Consider the following 15979-nt stretch of genomic DNA (forward strand, 5'->3'; position numbering starts at 1 on the left):
GGCCGAAGGGCCTGTTTCCACACTGTAATGTAATCTAATCTAATCTAATCTAAACTTTCCACATTGTCAGGTAGTTGCCAGTGTTGCAGCGTACTGGAACATGGCAAATTCTGTAAAAACAAATTGTGTGTAAATTAAGGAGTGGAGCATGGATTTCAAAAGGAAAAATAATGTTTCCTTTACTTGTTGAATGTTGTACCTGGACTTGCATTAGAAATTTGGTTAAGTGCCACACAATAGACTTGCGAAGGAAGTTAAAAGTCTTGGTATAAAATGGACAAGAGCAACATGATTACAAAACTGGCTGAGTGATAGGAAACAGAGAGTAACAGTCAATGGATATTTTTCAGGCTGGAGGAAGGTTTGTTGTGGAGTTCTGCAGGGGTTTTGCTTTAGCTGGATATATAAATGATTTGGATCTTGGCATATGGGGACAACTGCAAAGACTACAGATGACACAAAACTTGGAAAAGTTCATGCAGCACAGTGCAGAATTCCAAAAGACGTTGACAAGTCATTGGAGTGGGCATATAGGTGGTAGATAAAGTTCAATACAGAGAAACTGAGTGATGTATTGTGATGTAAAGCACATAGAGCAGTAGCAAAATCTGTGCAACAAACTCCCATCAAAGCAGCCTCAGTACCTGATGCACTTGTGGTGAGGTACAAACAGTGCTGCATATTCCTGTGTCACATCGACAGACCAAGTAATGGATTTATCATCTTAAACTCAGCAAATGAAACTACTGCTTGGTTTTAGAGTTATAGAGATCTACCACACAGGAAAAAGGCCCATCAGCCCACTGAGTCTGCACCACCAAACAACCACCAAGCTACTCTAAAAGCAGAAACTGCTGCAGTGCTGAAGAACAACCATGAGTGGAATCAAAATGTTAACTCTGTACTCTCTTTACACATGCTGCCAGACCTTCTGAGTTTCTCCAGCAACTTCTGTTTTTGTTTGCTTCAAATCCAGCATCTCCAGTTCTTTTTTCTTATTCACTTAACTATTCTAATCCCACTTTCCATCACCTAGCCCATAGATTTGTATGTCCTGACATTGCAAGTGCACATCTAAATACTTCTTAAATGTTATGAGGGTTTCTGCCCTACCACCCTTACATAAAGTGAGTTCCAGATTCCCAACATCCTCTGGGTTAAAAAACTTCACTCACATCCCCCCTAAATCTCCTGTCCCTTAGCTTAAATCTATGCTTCCAGTCATTTACCCCCCACCAAGAGGAAATGTTTCTTTGTCTATGCATCTCAGTCCTGGCCCTCACTTAATACTCTCTGCTCCAAGGAAAACAACCCAAAATCCAGAGATGTGCAGGTTGGGTGGATTGACCATGCTAAATTACCCAATAGTATCCAGGGTTGTGCAGGCTAGATGGATTAACCACTGGAAATGCAGGGTTACACAGATGGGGAGGGATGGGATGCTCTTCGGAGGGTCGGTGTAGACTTAATGGGTCAAACACCCTGCTTCCACATGGTGGGGATTCTATAAATCCCAGTTTATCTGATCTCCCTTCATGATTAAAATTCTAAATCTCCGCATCTTCTTCAGCGCCATCACATTCTTCCTATAATATGGATTCTAGAACCACATACAATACTGTAACCGTGGTCTAACCAGTGTTTTATATAGTTCCAGCATCATCTCCCTGCTCTTAGACGCTATGCTTCAGCTAATAAAGACAAATATCCCATACACCTTTTTAATCACTTTATCTACCTGTCCCACTACTTTTCAAAGGACCAGTGGACATGCACACCAAGGTCCATCAGATCGTCAAAGCTTCCCAGGGTCCTACCGTTCTTCATGTTTTGGGGATTGTATTTGCTAAATAAATAATAAAATGGAAAATTAGCTCTTCTGGACAGTCCCAAATGGCAGACACAGAATTCACTGGCGAAACTCAGCAGATTTGGCAGCATCTGATAAACAGTCATCAGACTTGAAACATTAACTCTACATTCTTCCCATAGATGCTGCCAGACCTGCTGAATTTCACCAGTAATTTTTATTTTTGTATCAGATCTCCAACATCTGCAGTTCTTTGTTTTATTTTAAAGCCTGGTTACCTGTGTTTCGTTGTCGGCTGCTCCTGAGTGATAATTCTGTAGACACATTGACCATCAGGGAGCCTGAAGCCAATTTGAACTTGAAAGGGAAGAGCTGTCTTCTCTTGAATTTCTGAAGAGGAAAGATAATTGAAATCCTGCAAATTCTAACATATCAGAAACATCTCATTGGCTTTTGTGTGTTGTCTTTATTTCAATTAAAATTCAGACATTAGTTGTTAATCAAATGAACTTAGATCAAACTGAGTTTAGTGGTTCAATTTGCTGCAAACTGTTTCTGGCTAAATGGTAAGATTTATTATTTCTGAATGAGTTCAGTGTTTTATCATTGCACCTTAGTCATTTCACAGAAGTGTTACATGCCAGAGGATCTTCTTATATAGTATTGTTTGGCTGAATGTTACTTTTGCAAGCAGCAACAAATTTTTTTGGAGGGTTTTCCACTGCAAGCTCGACCAAGATTTCTTGCCATCTCATACCAAACACATCTCATTATCAACTTGCCTGACCTCATGGTGTCCCACACATTCAATGCTAGAGCCATCTTACCATGCACCATCCCCAAAACAACCTACCACTCACCAGGTATCCACCAACAGGCCAGCAACCCTGACACTCAGATGAGCACCCACATTCCAGACCTGCCCTTCTCGTTCACGGGAGAAGAGGAAGATGGTGCCACAATTCTCTGACAGGGACCTGGAGATGCTGAGGGATGTGATGTTGCAAATGAGGGGTGCCCTCTTCCCAGAGAACTGGCAGAGGAAGCCATGACACTAGATCCTAGTCTAATCTGAGTTCACCACTCAGACCCATGCCATCTCAATTGTGCCAAGGAATGGGCAGCAGAGGCACAAAGTCAATGACCAGGGTGAGTGCCACCATTTTCTGCCAGGGTAAGTGCCACCATTTTCCCTGATCAGATGGACTACACCCCAGAGTTCCGAAGGTCACAGTTGAGAAGATTACAAAGGCATTGGTGGTGATCATTCAGGAATCTGGATAGTGCAGTACAGGAGAACATGTTTCCATTAGTAGGAGATTCTGGGATTCGAGGGCACAACCTCCGTGAAAAGGACAAGCCTGCAGAACTGAGGCAATGAAGAATTTCTTCAGCCAGAGAATGGTGAATCGGTGGAAATCATTGTGGCAGAGGGCTGTGGAGGCTAAGTCATTGAATGTCCTAGATAAGTTCTTGATTAGTAAGGAGATCAAGCGTCACAGGATACAAGACAACAGAAGAATGGGGTTGAGAAACAAATCAGTCATGATTGAATGGCAAAACAGATTTGATGGGCTGAATGGCCTTATTCTGCTCCAATATCTTATAGTCTTATGCCTCATTTCATATCTCTACCAGATGAATCATGGATCAATGTCTGTGTTGAGAGGCTGCTGCAGCATCTCAAAGTAAGAGGAACAAGGTGTATCGAGGAATATCAGTCCCTCCTGAAACCAATGACCACTCATTCTACAACATTCCTGTTCTTTCCCTGGTTGCTATGTCCAAAAGGTGTTGCTTTGAAAGAGATGTGTAGCAAACACAGCAAGCCAATATATCAGAAGGCCAGGGATTTGGGATCTACAGGTCCAATGTGTGGCTGTGTGTAATATCATTCCCTTTAAAAAGGCCTCACTTGCCCTGCCCATTCTGAGTGTGGTCACAGCCATTTTCTTCCCATGCTTTCAATTTCCAACATCTCACCAATGAATTTTTTAAAATGACTATTGTCATTTGGGATTATGGTCAGCATGGACTGGTTGGGCTGAACAGTCTATTTCCCTGCTGTGACTCTTTGTTGATGAGCAAAGTTGCTTTGCCCAATATCACCTGCACTCTGTTGAAACCCTTCAGCTGTTAATAAAAAAAATCAGAGCTTGAAAAGCAATTTGGTTACCAAGACTTACATTGTGATGCTGAGAATGTTAACACCCCATAACACGGAGATCCCCATCTTACTGCAGTCTTTGCTGAGATGTCAAATGTGATCGATTCATCTGCTTTTCTATAAGATGCAGCAGTCACTAGATGACGGCATTCCCAGGAATCTGACTGATATTCTTTATTCATTTTTTATTTCTTTTTATTCATTTGTGAAACTTGGGCATCACTGGCTGGCCAGCACTGATAAACCATCCTTATTTGTCCTTGAGAGGTGAGGGTGAGCTGCCTTCTTGAATCGCTGCAGTCCACTTGCTGTGGGTTGACCCATAATGCCGGTAGGGAGGGAATTCCAGGATTTTGACCCGACGACTGTGAAGGAACGGTGGAATATTTCCAAGTCAGGGTGGTGAGTGGCTTGGAGGGAAACTTGAAAGTGATGGTGTTCCCAAGTACCTGCTGCCCTTGTCCTTCTAGATGGAAGTGGTCGTGGGCTTGGAAGATGCTGTCTGAGGATCTTTGGTGAATTTCTGCAGTGCATCTTGTAGATAGTACACACTGCTGCTACTGAGCATCAGTGGTGGAGGGATTGAATATTTGTTGGTGTGGTGTCAATCAAACGGGCTGCTTTGTCCTGGATGGTGTCAAGCTTCTTGAGTTGCACTCATCCAGACAAGTAGGGAGTATTCCATCACACTCCTTGACTTGTGCCTTTTAGATGGCGGATAGATTTTGAGGTGTCAGGAGGTGAACAGAAATGTTATTTGCTTGCCTGTTCCATTAAACTTGAGAACTGTCTTTAACTGCACAGGCAAAGAGACAAGGAAAGAACATAAGACCATAAGACATAGGAGCGGAAGTATGGCCATTCAGTCCATCGAGTCCACTCAGCCATTCAATCATGGCTGATGGGCATTTCAACTCCACTTACCCGCATTCTCCCCGTAGCCCTTAATTCCTTGTGACATCAAGAATTTATCAATCTCTGCCTTGAAGACATTTAGCGTCCCAGCCTCCACTGCACTCTGCAGCAATGAATTCCACAGGCCCACCACTCTCTGGCTGAAGAAATGTCTCCGAATTTCTGTTCTGAATTTACCCCCTCTAATTCTAAGGCTGTGTCTATGGGTCCTAGTCTCCTCGCCTAACGGAAACAATTTCATAGCGTCCAAGCCATGTATTATCTTGTAAGTTTCTATTAGATCTCCCCTTAATCTTCTAAACTCCAATGAATACAATCCCAGGATCCTCAGCCGTTCCTCATATGTTAGACCTACCATTCCAGGGATCATCCGTGTAAATCTCCGCTGGACATGCTCCAGTGCCAGTATGTCCTTCCTGAGGTGTGGGGACCAAAACTGGACACAGTACTCCAAATGGGGCCTAACCAGAGCTTTATAAAGTCTCAGTAGCACAACAGTGCTTTTATATTCCAACCCTCTTGAGATAATTGACAACATTGCATTCGCTTTCTTAATCATGGACTCAACCTGGATGTTTACCTTTCGAGAATTCTCAACTAGCACTCCCAGATCCCTCTGTACTTTGGCTTTACGAATTTTCTCACCGTTTAGAAAGTAGTCCATGCTTGTATTCTTTTTTCCAAAGTGGGTTTGCTCGCATTTGCTCACATTGAATTCCATCAGCCATTTCCTGGACCACTCCTCCAAACTGTCTAGATCCTTCTGCAGCCTCCCCACTTCCTCTGTACTACTTGCTTGTCCACCCAACTTTGTATCATTGGCAAACTTCGCTAGAATGCCCCCAGTCCCTTCATCCAGATCATTAATATATAACGTGAACAGCTGCGGCCCCAACACTGAACCCTGCGGGACATCGCTTGTCACCGGCTGCCATTCCGAAAAACAACCTTTTATCCCAACTCTCTACCTTCTGTCAGACAGCCAATTCTCAATCCATACCAGTAGCTCACCTCGAACACCATGGGCCCTCACCTTGCTCAGCAACCTCCCGTGTGGCAACTTATCAAAGGCCATTTGGAAGTCTAGATACACCACTACTGGGTTTCCCAGGTCTAACCTACTTGTCACCTCTTCAAAGAACTCCAACAGGTTTGTCAGGCACGACCTCCCCTTATTAAATCCATACTGACTTGTTCTAATCCGACCCTGCTCTTCCAAGAATTTAGAAACCTCATCCTTAATGATAGATTTTAGAATTTTACCAACAACCGAGGTTAGGCTAATTGGCTTATAATTTTCCATCTTTTGCCTTGATCCTTTCTTGAATAAGGGGGTTACAACAGCGATCTTCCAATCATCCGGGACTTTCCCTGACTCCAGTGACTTTTGAAAGATCTCAACCAACGCCTCCGCTATTTCCTCAGCCACCTCCCTCAGAACTCTAGGATGTAACCCATCAGGGCCAGGAGATTTATCAATTTTAAGACTTTTTAGCTTTTCTAGCACTTTCTCTTTTGTAATGGCAACCATACTCAACTCAGCCCCTGACTCCCTTTAATTGTTGGGATATTACTCATGTTTTCCACTGTAAAGACTGATGCAAAGTACCTATTAAGTTCTCCTGCTATTTCCTTATCTCCCATCACTAGGCTTCCAGCATCAGTTTGAAGTGGCCCAATGTGTACTCTTGCCTGTCATTTGTTTCTTATGTATTGAAAGAAACTTTTACTATCATTTCTAATATTACTGGCTAGCCTACCTTCATATTTGATCCTCTCCTTCCTTATTTCTCTCTTTGTTATCCTCTGTTTATTTTTGTAGCCTTCCCAATCTTCTGATTTCCCAGTGCTCTTGGCTACTTTATAGGCTCTCTCTTTTTCTTTGATAGATTTCCTGACTTCCTTTGTCAGCCATGGCTGTCTAATCCCTCCCCGGATAATCTTTCTCTTCTTGGGTTTGAACATCTGCACAGTGTCCTCAATTTTACCCACAAACTCCTGCCATTTTTGCTCTACTGTCTTCCCTGCTAGGCTCTGCTTCCAGTCTATTTTCATCAGTTCCTCTCTCATGCCCTCATAATTATCTTTATTTAACTGTAACAAATTACATCTGATTTTGCCATCTCTCTTTCAACATTGCAGGCAGATGACCATGGATACCGGTCATTATGCAGTAGGTAATATGGCTCTCCTGTTATCACATAGTAAAGATACTCTGTTTACATGCATCTCTCCTCACATCCTCATATCGTTGACATTACTTATATATTCCACAGGAGCAAGTAATATCTTATGTGATGTATCCTGCTTAATCAATGCTGCATCCTGTTAGTTCAAGCTCAGAAAGGTGTGTAAATGTCTTGGTTTGTGCCCTGAAATAATATAAATAGGTGGTCTTGTTGTCTAGAAATGTTCAAAGGCGTTGGCTCAGTCGCTGAAAGATTTGAAAATATGTGCTTTTGAGTTCTGAAAGTGCATACATTTGATAGTTCAATTCTGAAAGAAACAAACTTATCCAAAAATACATCTTGGCACAGTAACTACTCTACAAGAAATGTCAGAGAGTTGTGAAAGCAGCCCTGTCATAAAACAAGCCAGTCTTCCTTCCATTGATTCTGTCTACATTCCTGCTGCCTTGGGAAAGCAGCCAACATAATCAAAGACTCCTTCCACCCTAGTTATATATTTTTTCACCCTCTTCCGGTCAGGGAGAAGAAAGAAAAATTTGAAAACATGCACCAATAGATCCAAGAACAGCTCCTTCTTTGCAATTATCAGAATTTTGAATGAACCTCTCAAATATTGAAGTTGATTTTTCTCTCTAGCTGCAACACTATACTCTGCATTTTGTTCTATTCTCCTGATGTACCTACCCAAGTATGATTTGCTTGGAAAGCACACAAAACGATAAGAAAGGTGATAAGGACAAGCCAGGGAACTATAGACCGGTGAGCCTGACCTTGGTGGTGGGCAAGTTATTGGAGGGAATCCTGAGGGACAGGATGTACATGTATTTGGAAAGGCAAGGACTGATTAGGGATAGTCAACATGGTTTTGTGAGTGGGAAATCATGTCTCACAAACTTGATTGAGTTTTTTGAAGAAGTAACAAAGAAGATTGACGCGGGCAGAGCGGCAGATGTGATCTATACGGACTTCACTAAGGCGTTCGACAAGATTTCCCATGGGAGACTGATTAGCAAGGTTAGATCTCATGGAATACAGGGAGAACTCGCCATTTGGATACAGAAATAGCTCAAAGGTAGAAGACAGGGTGGTGGTGGTGGAGGGCTGTTTTTCAGACTGGAAGCCTGTGACCAGTGGCGTGCCACAAGGATCGGTCCTGGATCCACTTCTTTTCATCATTTATATAAATGATTTGGATGTGAGCATAAGAGGTATAATTAGTAAGTTTGCTGGTGACACCAAAATTGGAGGTGTAGTGGACAGCGAAGAAGGTTACCTCAGATTACAACAGGATCTTGATCAGATGGACCAATGGGCTGAGAAATGGCAGATGGAGTTTAATTTAGATAAATGCAAGGTGCTGCATTTTGGGAAAGCAAATCTTAGCAGGACTTATACACTTAATGGTAAGGTCCTGGGGAGTGTTGCTGAACAAAGAAACCTTGGAGTGCAGGTTCATAGCTCCTTGAAAGTCAAGTCGCAGGTAGATAGGATAGTCAAGAAGGCATTTGGTATGCTTTCCTTTATTGGTCAGAGTATTGAGTGCAGGAGTTGGGAGGTCATGTTGTGGCTGTACAGGACATTGGTTAGGCCACTGTTGGAATATTGCATGCAAATCTGGTCTCCTTCCTATCAGAAAGATGTTGTGAAACTTGAAAGGGTTCAGAAAAGATTTACAAGGATGTTGCCAGGGTTGGAGGATTTGAGCTAAAGGGAGAGGTTCAATAGGCTAGGGCTGTTTTCCCTGGAGCATTGGATGTTGAGGGGTGACCTTATAGAGGTTTATAAAATCATGAGGGGGCATGGATAGGATAAACAGACAGTCTTTTCACTGGACCAGGGAGTCCAGAACTAGAGGGCATAGGTTTCGGTGAGGGGGGAAAGATATAAAAGAGACCTAAGGGGCAACCTTTTCACGTGTATGGAATGAGCTGCCAGAGGAAATGGTGGAGGTGAGTACAATTGCAACATTTAAAAGGCATCTGGATGGGTATATGAATAGGAAAGGTTTGGAGAGATGTTGGCCAGGTGCTGACAGCTGGGACTACAGTGGTTTATCTGGTTGGCATGGACGAGTTGGACCGAAGGGTCTGTTTCCGTGCTATACATCTCTAGGACTCTATAATACTTTTCATTGTATCATGGTACATGTGACAATAATAAAGCAAATCAAAAAGCTTCAGACACCATAGACAGCATCTGTCACAGACATAAAATTATCCTCATCCTTCTCAGTTGCTTGACCTCTTCAGCCAGGCTTGCAGGGAGAAGAAGATATCAGACATGAAGCATAAAGACATAGCGCCTGCAATGAAACAAACCTGGTTGGTTTTCACACCAATGATACTTATCAGAGCTGGCGCAATGAAGGTGATAAATTCGACAGTGAGGATACTTTGTCCCACTTCATTGCAGCAACGACGTTGCAATCCATCACATCTAATCATCACACTGATGAAAGCGGAATACCGGGTACTCTGCAGAGCACACTGCAATTCTTGTTAGACTAGGCCACAAAGCTGATGGCTCTAAATATCCCTTGAACAGCCAATTAACTGATACTCACGCTCAAGCTTTGACTCTTTTATTCCAAATTCAAAGGTGATCTCCATGTCTCTAACCACATTTCCAATGTGTTTCACACTTTTACTGCTCATGTCATCTTCATATTTAAAGTACCTTCACAGGACAGAATAGTTAGGGTCAGGAATGGCATAAATTATAAATGAGAAATTAAGAAATAAGTTCTTTCCCACTCAGTCCAATTCTTGGCCTGGGTCTCCCCCACTCAGTCTGACTCCTGTACTGGGCTATTGACAGCAGTGTCAACCCTCCACAGATTCTTAGGTGGTCAGAAAGCATTTTATAATGTTGCCTTTGATTTTCCTTTGGATGAAATGGCTTCAGACGGGGCACAGTGGTATCAGAAGAACCAAGGGTAGCCTCTAGCACACCACAATATAGACAGTCCTCAGCCTGAATGTGTTGTGATCAGGACATACATGAGGCCAGAGACACAGGTACAGCGGGAGCAGCTGGGGTAGGGATGGCCATAAGACCAGCGCCTGTGGGAATGATGCCTTGAAATTAAGCAAATCCAGGGACATATAAGATGTGAGAGGACTGTTGAGGATAAACCATGTGGCTGCTATGCCACAGGATTTTACATGTACCAATTATGAATTTCTGAATGGGCAACAGAATTTGAATTGAGTTGAATACAATAAAAGAATAGAATAAGGTATCACCCCAGTAATCATTCTTACAGTTGCTAGATGTATAATGAACAAATTGAAATAACTGAAGCAGCAGTTTGAGCTATGAGCTACTACTGAGACATGGCTGAAGACAGTGGGAATCGGAACAGAGTGTAGAGCCCACAGCAAAAATGGTAGAGGAAAGACGTATTGACTAATAAGCATGAAGTTACTTCAACAATGGAAGGATAGCAACAGTTAAGTAGTCAGGCGATTCTTTTGAGTAAAAAGAAGAAACTGATAATTAAAACTGAAGGTCACCACAGACAAATTGTGAGGTGACAGACTGTACATGAAGGCAGCAAAGCTACTGTTTTGTTCAAAATGGCTCTGAAGCAGGGTCACTGGAGTTAAAGTGTTAATTTTTTCCCTTCACTGATGCTGCCAGTCCTGCTGAGTTTCTCCAGCAATCTGTGAAGGGAAAACGTTTTTGTTTGTTCCAGATCTCTAGCATCTGTGGTTTTTGTTTTGTTTTACTTCAAAGCAGACTGGTTGCAGAAGACTTTAATTTTCACTTTGATTTAGAAAAATAGACTAGCACTTTAGAAAGTTAGTGAATTCCTTGAACATATCCAAGACAGTTTTCTGCAGCACTAAATCCTGGAAGGACCAAGTAAGCATTCCATACAAGACTTAGCAATGAGCCAGAATGAACAAACCACCTAATGATGCACAAGCAGTAGTCAAATATGACGGTGTGAGAAAATGTATACAAATGGATATAGTTACTAAAATACTGCACCTGATTTAGAATGGATAACTTCAATGTAGAGATTATCCTTAGTAAATCAGTCATGTTTGTTAATGGGTAAAATGGAAAGCAGACAGTGAGGGATGCTCAAACAAAATTTACATTGATGCAGAAATAGTTTACATCCCTCAAGGAGAAGAGCTCTATATGCTAAAAATACGACCACTGAAAATTAACCAAATATGTAAGTGACAAACATGAAACTTAAAGAAAAATATGAAAATGCAAAAACAAAATACACATATCCCATCATATGAGAATATAACAAATAATCAGAAAGGTGCAACAGCAGAAACTACAAAAAAAGTGGAATAAGAAACTAGAAACTCAAAAATCAACAATAAAATTTACAACTATATTGTGAAAGGGCGATAAGTAGGGAACAAGGTGGGCCCTGGGAAAATTAATAATAGTCATAACATTAATTAAATTACTAACATGGAGGGCACTCTAAATAACAATGTTGCACATGTCTTTACAGGAGAGGCAAGGTCAGCATTCTGGAAACCCCAAGGAAACGAAGATTGAATCAGGCATAAAGACGCAACCCAACAAACATAATCAAGGTAACAATAATTAAGAAAATAATTTCAATTAAGGAGTGACAAATCCTTAAGGATTAGACAGTTTCCGTTGGCAAAATTAGGGGAATTCGGTGATAATATATATTTGCCTCAACTACAATCTGTTTAAGTTCTCTAAATTTCACAAATCACTAATATTTAACAAAGGATGAAGGAGTAAACCAGACAATTATCAACCAGTCGGTCTTGCATCAGTTGTCAGGAAATTATCTATAACTGAGGATAAAGGTGTCTTAATACCATAATCATTTTCAGCTGACCAGAAGCAAGCACTATGGAATCATAAAGACTGAACTGTATAAAGAGGTGACTGAAGTACAGAGAGAGTATCTATGAATATCTTTTAGATGGACATCCAAAAAGCATTTGACAAATGCATCGTAACAGATTGTCAGCTAAAGGTTGAAACAACAATTCCAGCTAACAATGATCTTTATAGCTAGCATCAATAGCTGGATTCATACCCTTAGTCCCAGGCATAATTACTTTCAATCAACTTTGGAACAATATGGTACACCTCTGAGACAGGTAGAACTCTAAAGCGGATCTTCTGATCCAGAGATAGGGACACTTATCAATGTGCCCAAACATCCCTGCTCCCAAACATGAGACTAAGCCAAAATGTACTCCCAAATAATTTAGATCATAACTAATGATGCAAACCTACAAACACAGGCCATTCCAAGGTCTGGAGTACCTTATCAAGTCTCCTCCATTTTTGTCAAAACAAAAAAGGTTAGCAAGGAAAACGTCCTATACATTATGAATAAAATAGTGACAAGGCTTCACATTTATCACTAAAACTTACAGGCTGTCATGAACAATGAAGGTGACAGTGACATTTGTAGCAATTACATCATCTTCTAAAATTAGCTGAAATTCATTGTATAAATTGGCTGGGTTGGTGATGTTCACCTGAGAATGAGAAAATAGCAAAACAATTAAGCTACCTCTCAATTTTTAAACATTGTTTTTTTTTCCTTTTCATTGCAACACCTCAAACACTAGCACCAGACTTAGCAGCATGCTGCATAAGGGTCTGAAAGGGTTAATGCTGACAAATGCTAAGCAATACGTACTATGATGTCATTTGGACTTGTGAGTAGAACACAGCATGATTATGAACGAATGATATTTAACATTTGCTACTCCTCAAAGTCTCTGACATAATGTCTGTCCCCTCAATATAATCCCAGATTATTTGTAACATACAATAAATTATATAGTATTTATTAGTACAGATTCTTCTAATTAGTCCAAGAAGTGGTTTCCTCTCCCACACGAAACCAGGCAGTCCCTGGAGTTTCCTTCACTCATACAATATAGTGAGCTGACAACACAGCTGGCAGCACTGACTTTCCTTTGATTAAATCTCTCTTCTTTCTGAGATAACCAGAACGAAGAGAGGGGAGGGGTGTACTTACTTCCTGAAAGTGTGGTACAGGCAAAAACATTATTGCAGTAAATATATACTAGGGTAAAACACTAAATGCTGTAACATTCAGGCTACCAACCAAAGTCTTGAAGGTGAGATTCAATTAGATGGCTTTTCTCTGCAGACAGTAATGTGATGGTTAAATGTTTTTTTTTGTTTTATCTCTGTCCTGAACTCCAGGCTGCAATACTTAGAACCCACTCAAACCTCCAGTGTTTCAAGCTTTGGTGGTCCTCACAGATCGTTTTCTCACCTTTCCTCCAGTTTTATCTGCCAGTTGTCCGAGTTCTGGTAATCTGCAGTCGGTACCTTCAATAGTCAGTACAGAGATGATCACCCTAAGAGTGATGATTAGACTGGGTTATAGTTAAAGTCTCCTCAGGATTATGAAGACTGTACATAGGTTTTAAGAACCAGTGTACAGGAAGAAGTCATTTAGCCCCTCAAACCTATTCTGTCATTAATCAGGTGATGACTAATGGGCGAACAACAAGTGTACACCTCACTTTATCCTATATTCATTCATAACTTTGGATCACAAAAATTTAATCTCAGAATATAAAATTTAAAGCTGAATAATCATCAGCTGCCATTTGACAATTTTTAAACTTGTACCATTCATTGCGTGTGAAAAGACTTCCCCCGAAAGGCTTTGCTGTAATGTTTAGTCTATGCCACTTGGCCTAGAGTTGTCCAACCTGTATAATAATTTCTCTTTATGTATCCATCTTAATACTTTGGAAGCTTTGATCAAACAATCCCCTAATCTTCCAAATTCCAGGAATAAAGACCTAGTTTAAACAATCTCTCTTCATAATTTAACCTAAGAAACCCAGCATCATTCCAGTAATCCAAGCATCATGCTCCTGATGGCAGAGGATTCCAGAACAGGGATCACAGTCCAATGATGAGGGGTAAACCATTTAGGACTGAGATAAGGAGTGACTTCTTCATCCAGAGAGTGGAGAGCCTGTGGAATTCTCTGTCACAGAAAGCAGTTAAGGCTAAAACACTATGATCTCAAGAAGTTAGATACAGCACTTGGAAAGAGATCAAAGGATATGGGGAAAATGCAGGAATAGGCTAATGAGTTGGATAAACAGAATGAATGGAAGACTCAAAGGACCAAATGGCTACTCCTGCTATTTTCTATGTTTATGTTTGTAAATTTATGCTGCACTCCTTCCAAGCAATATTTCCATCCTAAGGTTTGGTTCCTTACTAAGACCAGCTCTCAGTACTGCAGGTACGGTCCAAGCAGAATTTTCTACAACTCATGCATGACTATTCCTCTAGACACAAATGTCAGCATTCCAATAACCTTTCTGATTGCATGACTGGTCTATAAATTTCCTCGTTTTCTGCTAATTGGATGGATTACTGCACTTACACAGTACCTTGGCAAGATCATACCTGGAGCATTGTGTGCAGTTTTAGCCTCTTTACTTCAGAAAGGTTAAAGAGGGAGGGCAGCAAAGGTTCACTAGACTGATGCTAAGGTTGGCAAGACTGTCGTATGAGGAGAGATTGGCTTGCTTGAATCTGTATTCACAAGAGTTTAGAAGGACAAAAGGATACCTGATTGAAAGTATTAAACTCTAACAGGACCGAAATAGACGAGCTGCAAGGAGGATGCTTTCACTGGTCAGGGAGTCGAGAACCAATGGTCACAATCTCAGGAGATGGGGAAAACCCTTTAGGACTAAGATGAAGAAATATTTCTTCACAGGGTAGTCAACCTGTGGAATTCATGACCACAGTAGTCTGTGGGGGCTGGGTTAATGACTATATTTACAAATGAGATTGATTTTTTTTAGATATTAAAAGCATCAAGGGATAAGGAGAGAAATTCAGAATACAGCATTGAATAGAAGATCAGCATGATCATGCTGAATGGCGAGCAGGCCTGAAGGATCAGATAGCCGACTCCTGCTCTTCATTTCCATATTCCTATGTCATCTTTCTTAAAGCATGACATGACATGCACAATCTTCCATTCTAATGGAACAGTTCTCAAATCAGAAAAGTTTCAAAGATTTTAGTAACACCATCGGAAAATATTATTCTTTTAAACCATTTACAAAAATTCGACCTGTCCTGGGATATTCTCACTGAGACTTGATGATCATTCATTATCTTCATTACTATTACTTTCAAATAAACCTGTTGGGCTATAACCTGGTGCAGTATTCTGAACATAGTAATTTTCTTGAGTTTATGTCCTTGATTCATTACTAGGTTTCTTGGGAGGTCTGGCATTCTGACCTCATCCTTTTGCTGTTTGCTCTTCATTCCTAGATTTTTACTAACAAAATCTTAGTAATGTTTCAAACCCAGAATGCTGGAGAAACTCAGCAAGTCTAGAAGTATCTGTGGAGAGAGAAACAGAGTTAACATTGAAACTGGTATGACTTAAAAACATTCAATGGATTCACATTTCTGCTTACTACCCACATTTTGACAAGTAGTGTTCTTATCTTTTGTGTGTGTAAAAACTGGTTCTGTACTTTCTTTGTAGACCTCTCACTGATGTGTTGTTATGATGCTGTTTACTGGGACAGCCTCAGTCCCACTGAATTGGCCTTAGCGATTCACTTCAAAGTCAGTCTCTCTAAATCCAGATTCTTAACAGCTCTTTCAAACACTGATCTTGATCATATTATGGCAGCTACCGGACAAAGCAATGTCTAGGTATAATCTGCAGAAGCTATTTCATAAGTTTCCTGACTGTCCAAGAGTATTTCACCTTTCTATTTTGGGGTGGGGTAGCAAAACAGAAGAACCTAGTCTATTACTTTTCTACTCTGGCATCATTTCCAGAGATAATTCAAACTTCGCTCTACCTCTATTTTGAATCTTGCTGCTAAAACCTGG

At 40.9% G+C, this 15979-nt stretch overlaps 1 protein-coding gene across 4 annotated transcripts in view; it reads right to left on the reverse strand.

Annotated features, from left to right (window-relative positions):
* LOC122542640 (circularly permutated Ras protein 1-like) overlaps nt 1-15979 on the reverse strand; it is a 117537-nt gene that overhangs the window by 50879 nt on the left and 50679 nt on the right. For all 4 annotated transcript variants that reach the window (XM_087978141.1, XM_087978140.1, XM_087978142.1 and 1 more), the window contains exons 13-16: nt 13359-13443; nt 12479-12585; nt 9645-9757; nt 2089-2200 (exon numbers count right to left, since the gene is read on the reverse strand). In XM_087978141.1, the coding sequence (XP_087834267.1) occupies nt 2089-2200; nt 9645-9757; nt 12479-12585; nt 13359-13443 (417 nt within the window). The remainder of the gene's footprint in view (nt 1-2088; nt 2201-9644; nt 9758-12478; nt 12586-13358; nt 13444-15979) is intronic.

Source organism: Chiloscyllium plagiosum, unplaced genomic scaffold, assembly GCF_037043375.1.
Source record: "Chiloscyllium plagiosum isolate Xiang-an unplaced genomic scaffold, Cpla_swu_hap1 HiC_scaffold_33, whole genome shotgun sequence".
Taxonomy (NCBI): domain Eukaryota; kingdom Metazoa; phylum Chordata; class Chondrichthyes; order Orectolobiformes; family Hemiscylliidae; genus Chiloscyllium; species Chiloscyllium plagiosum.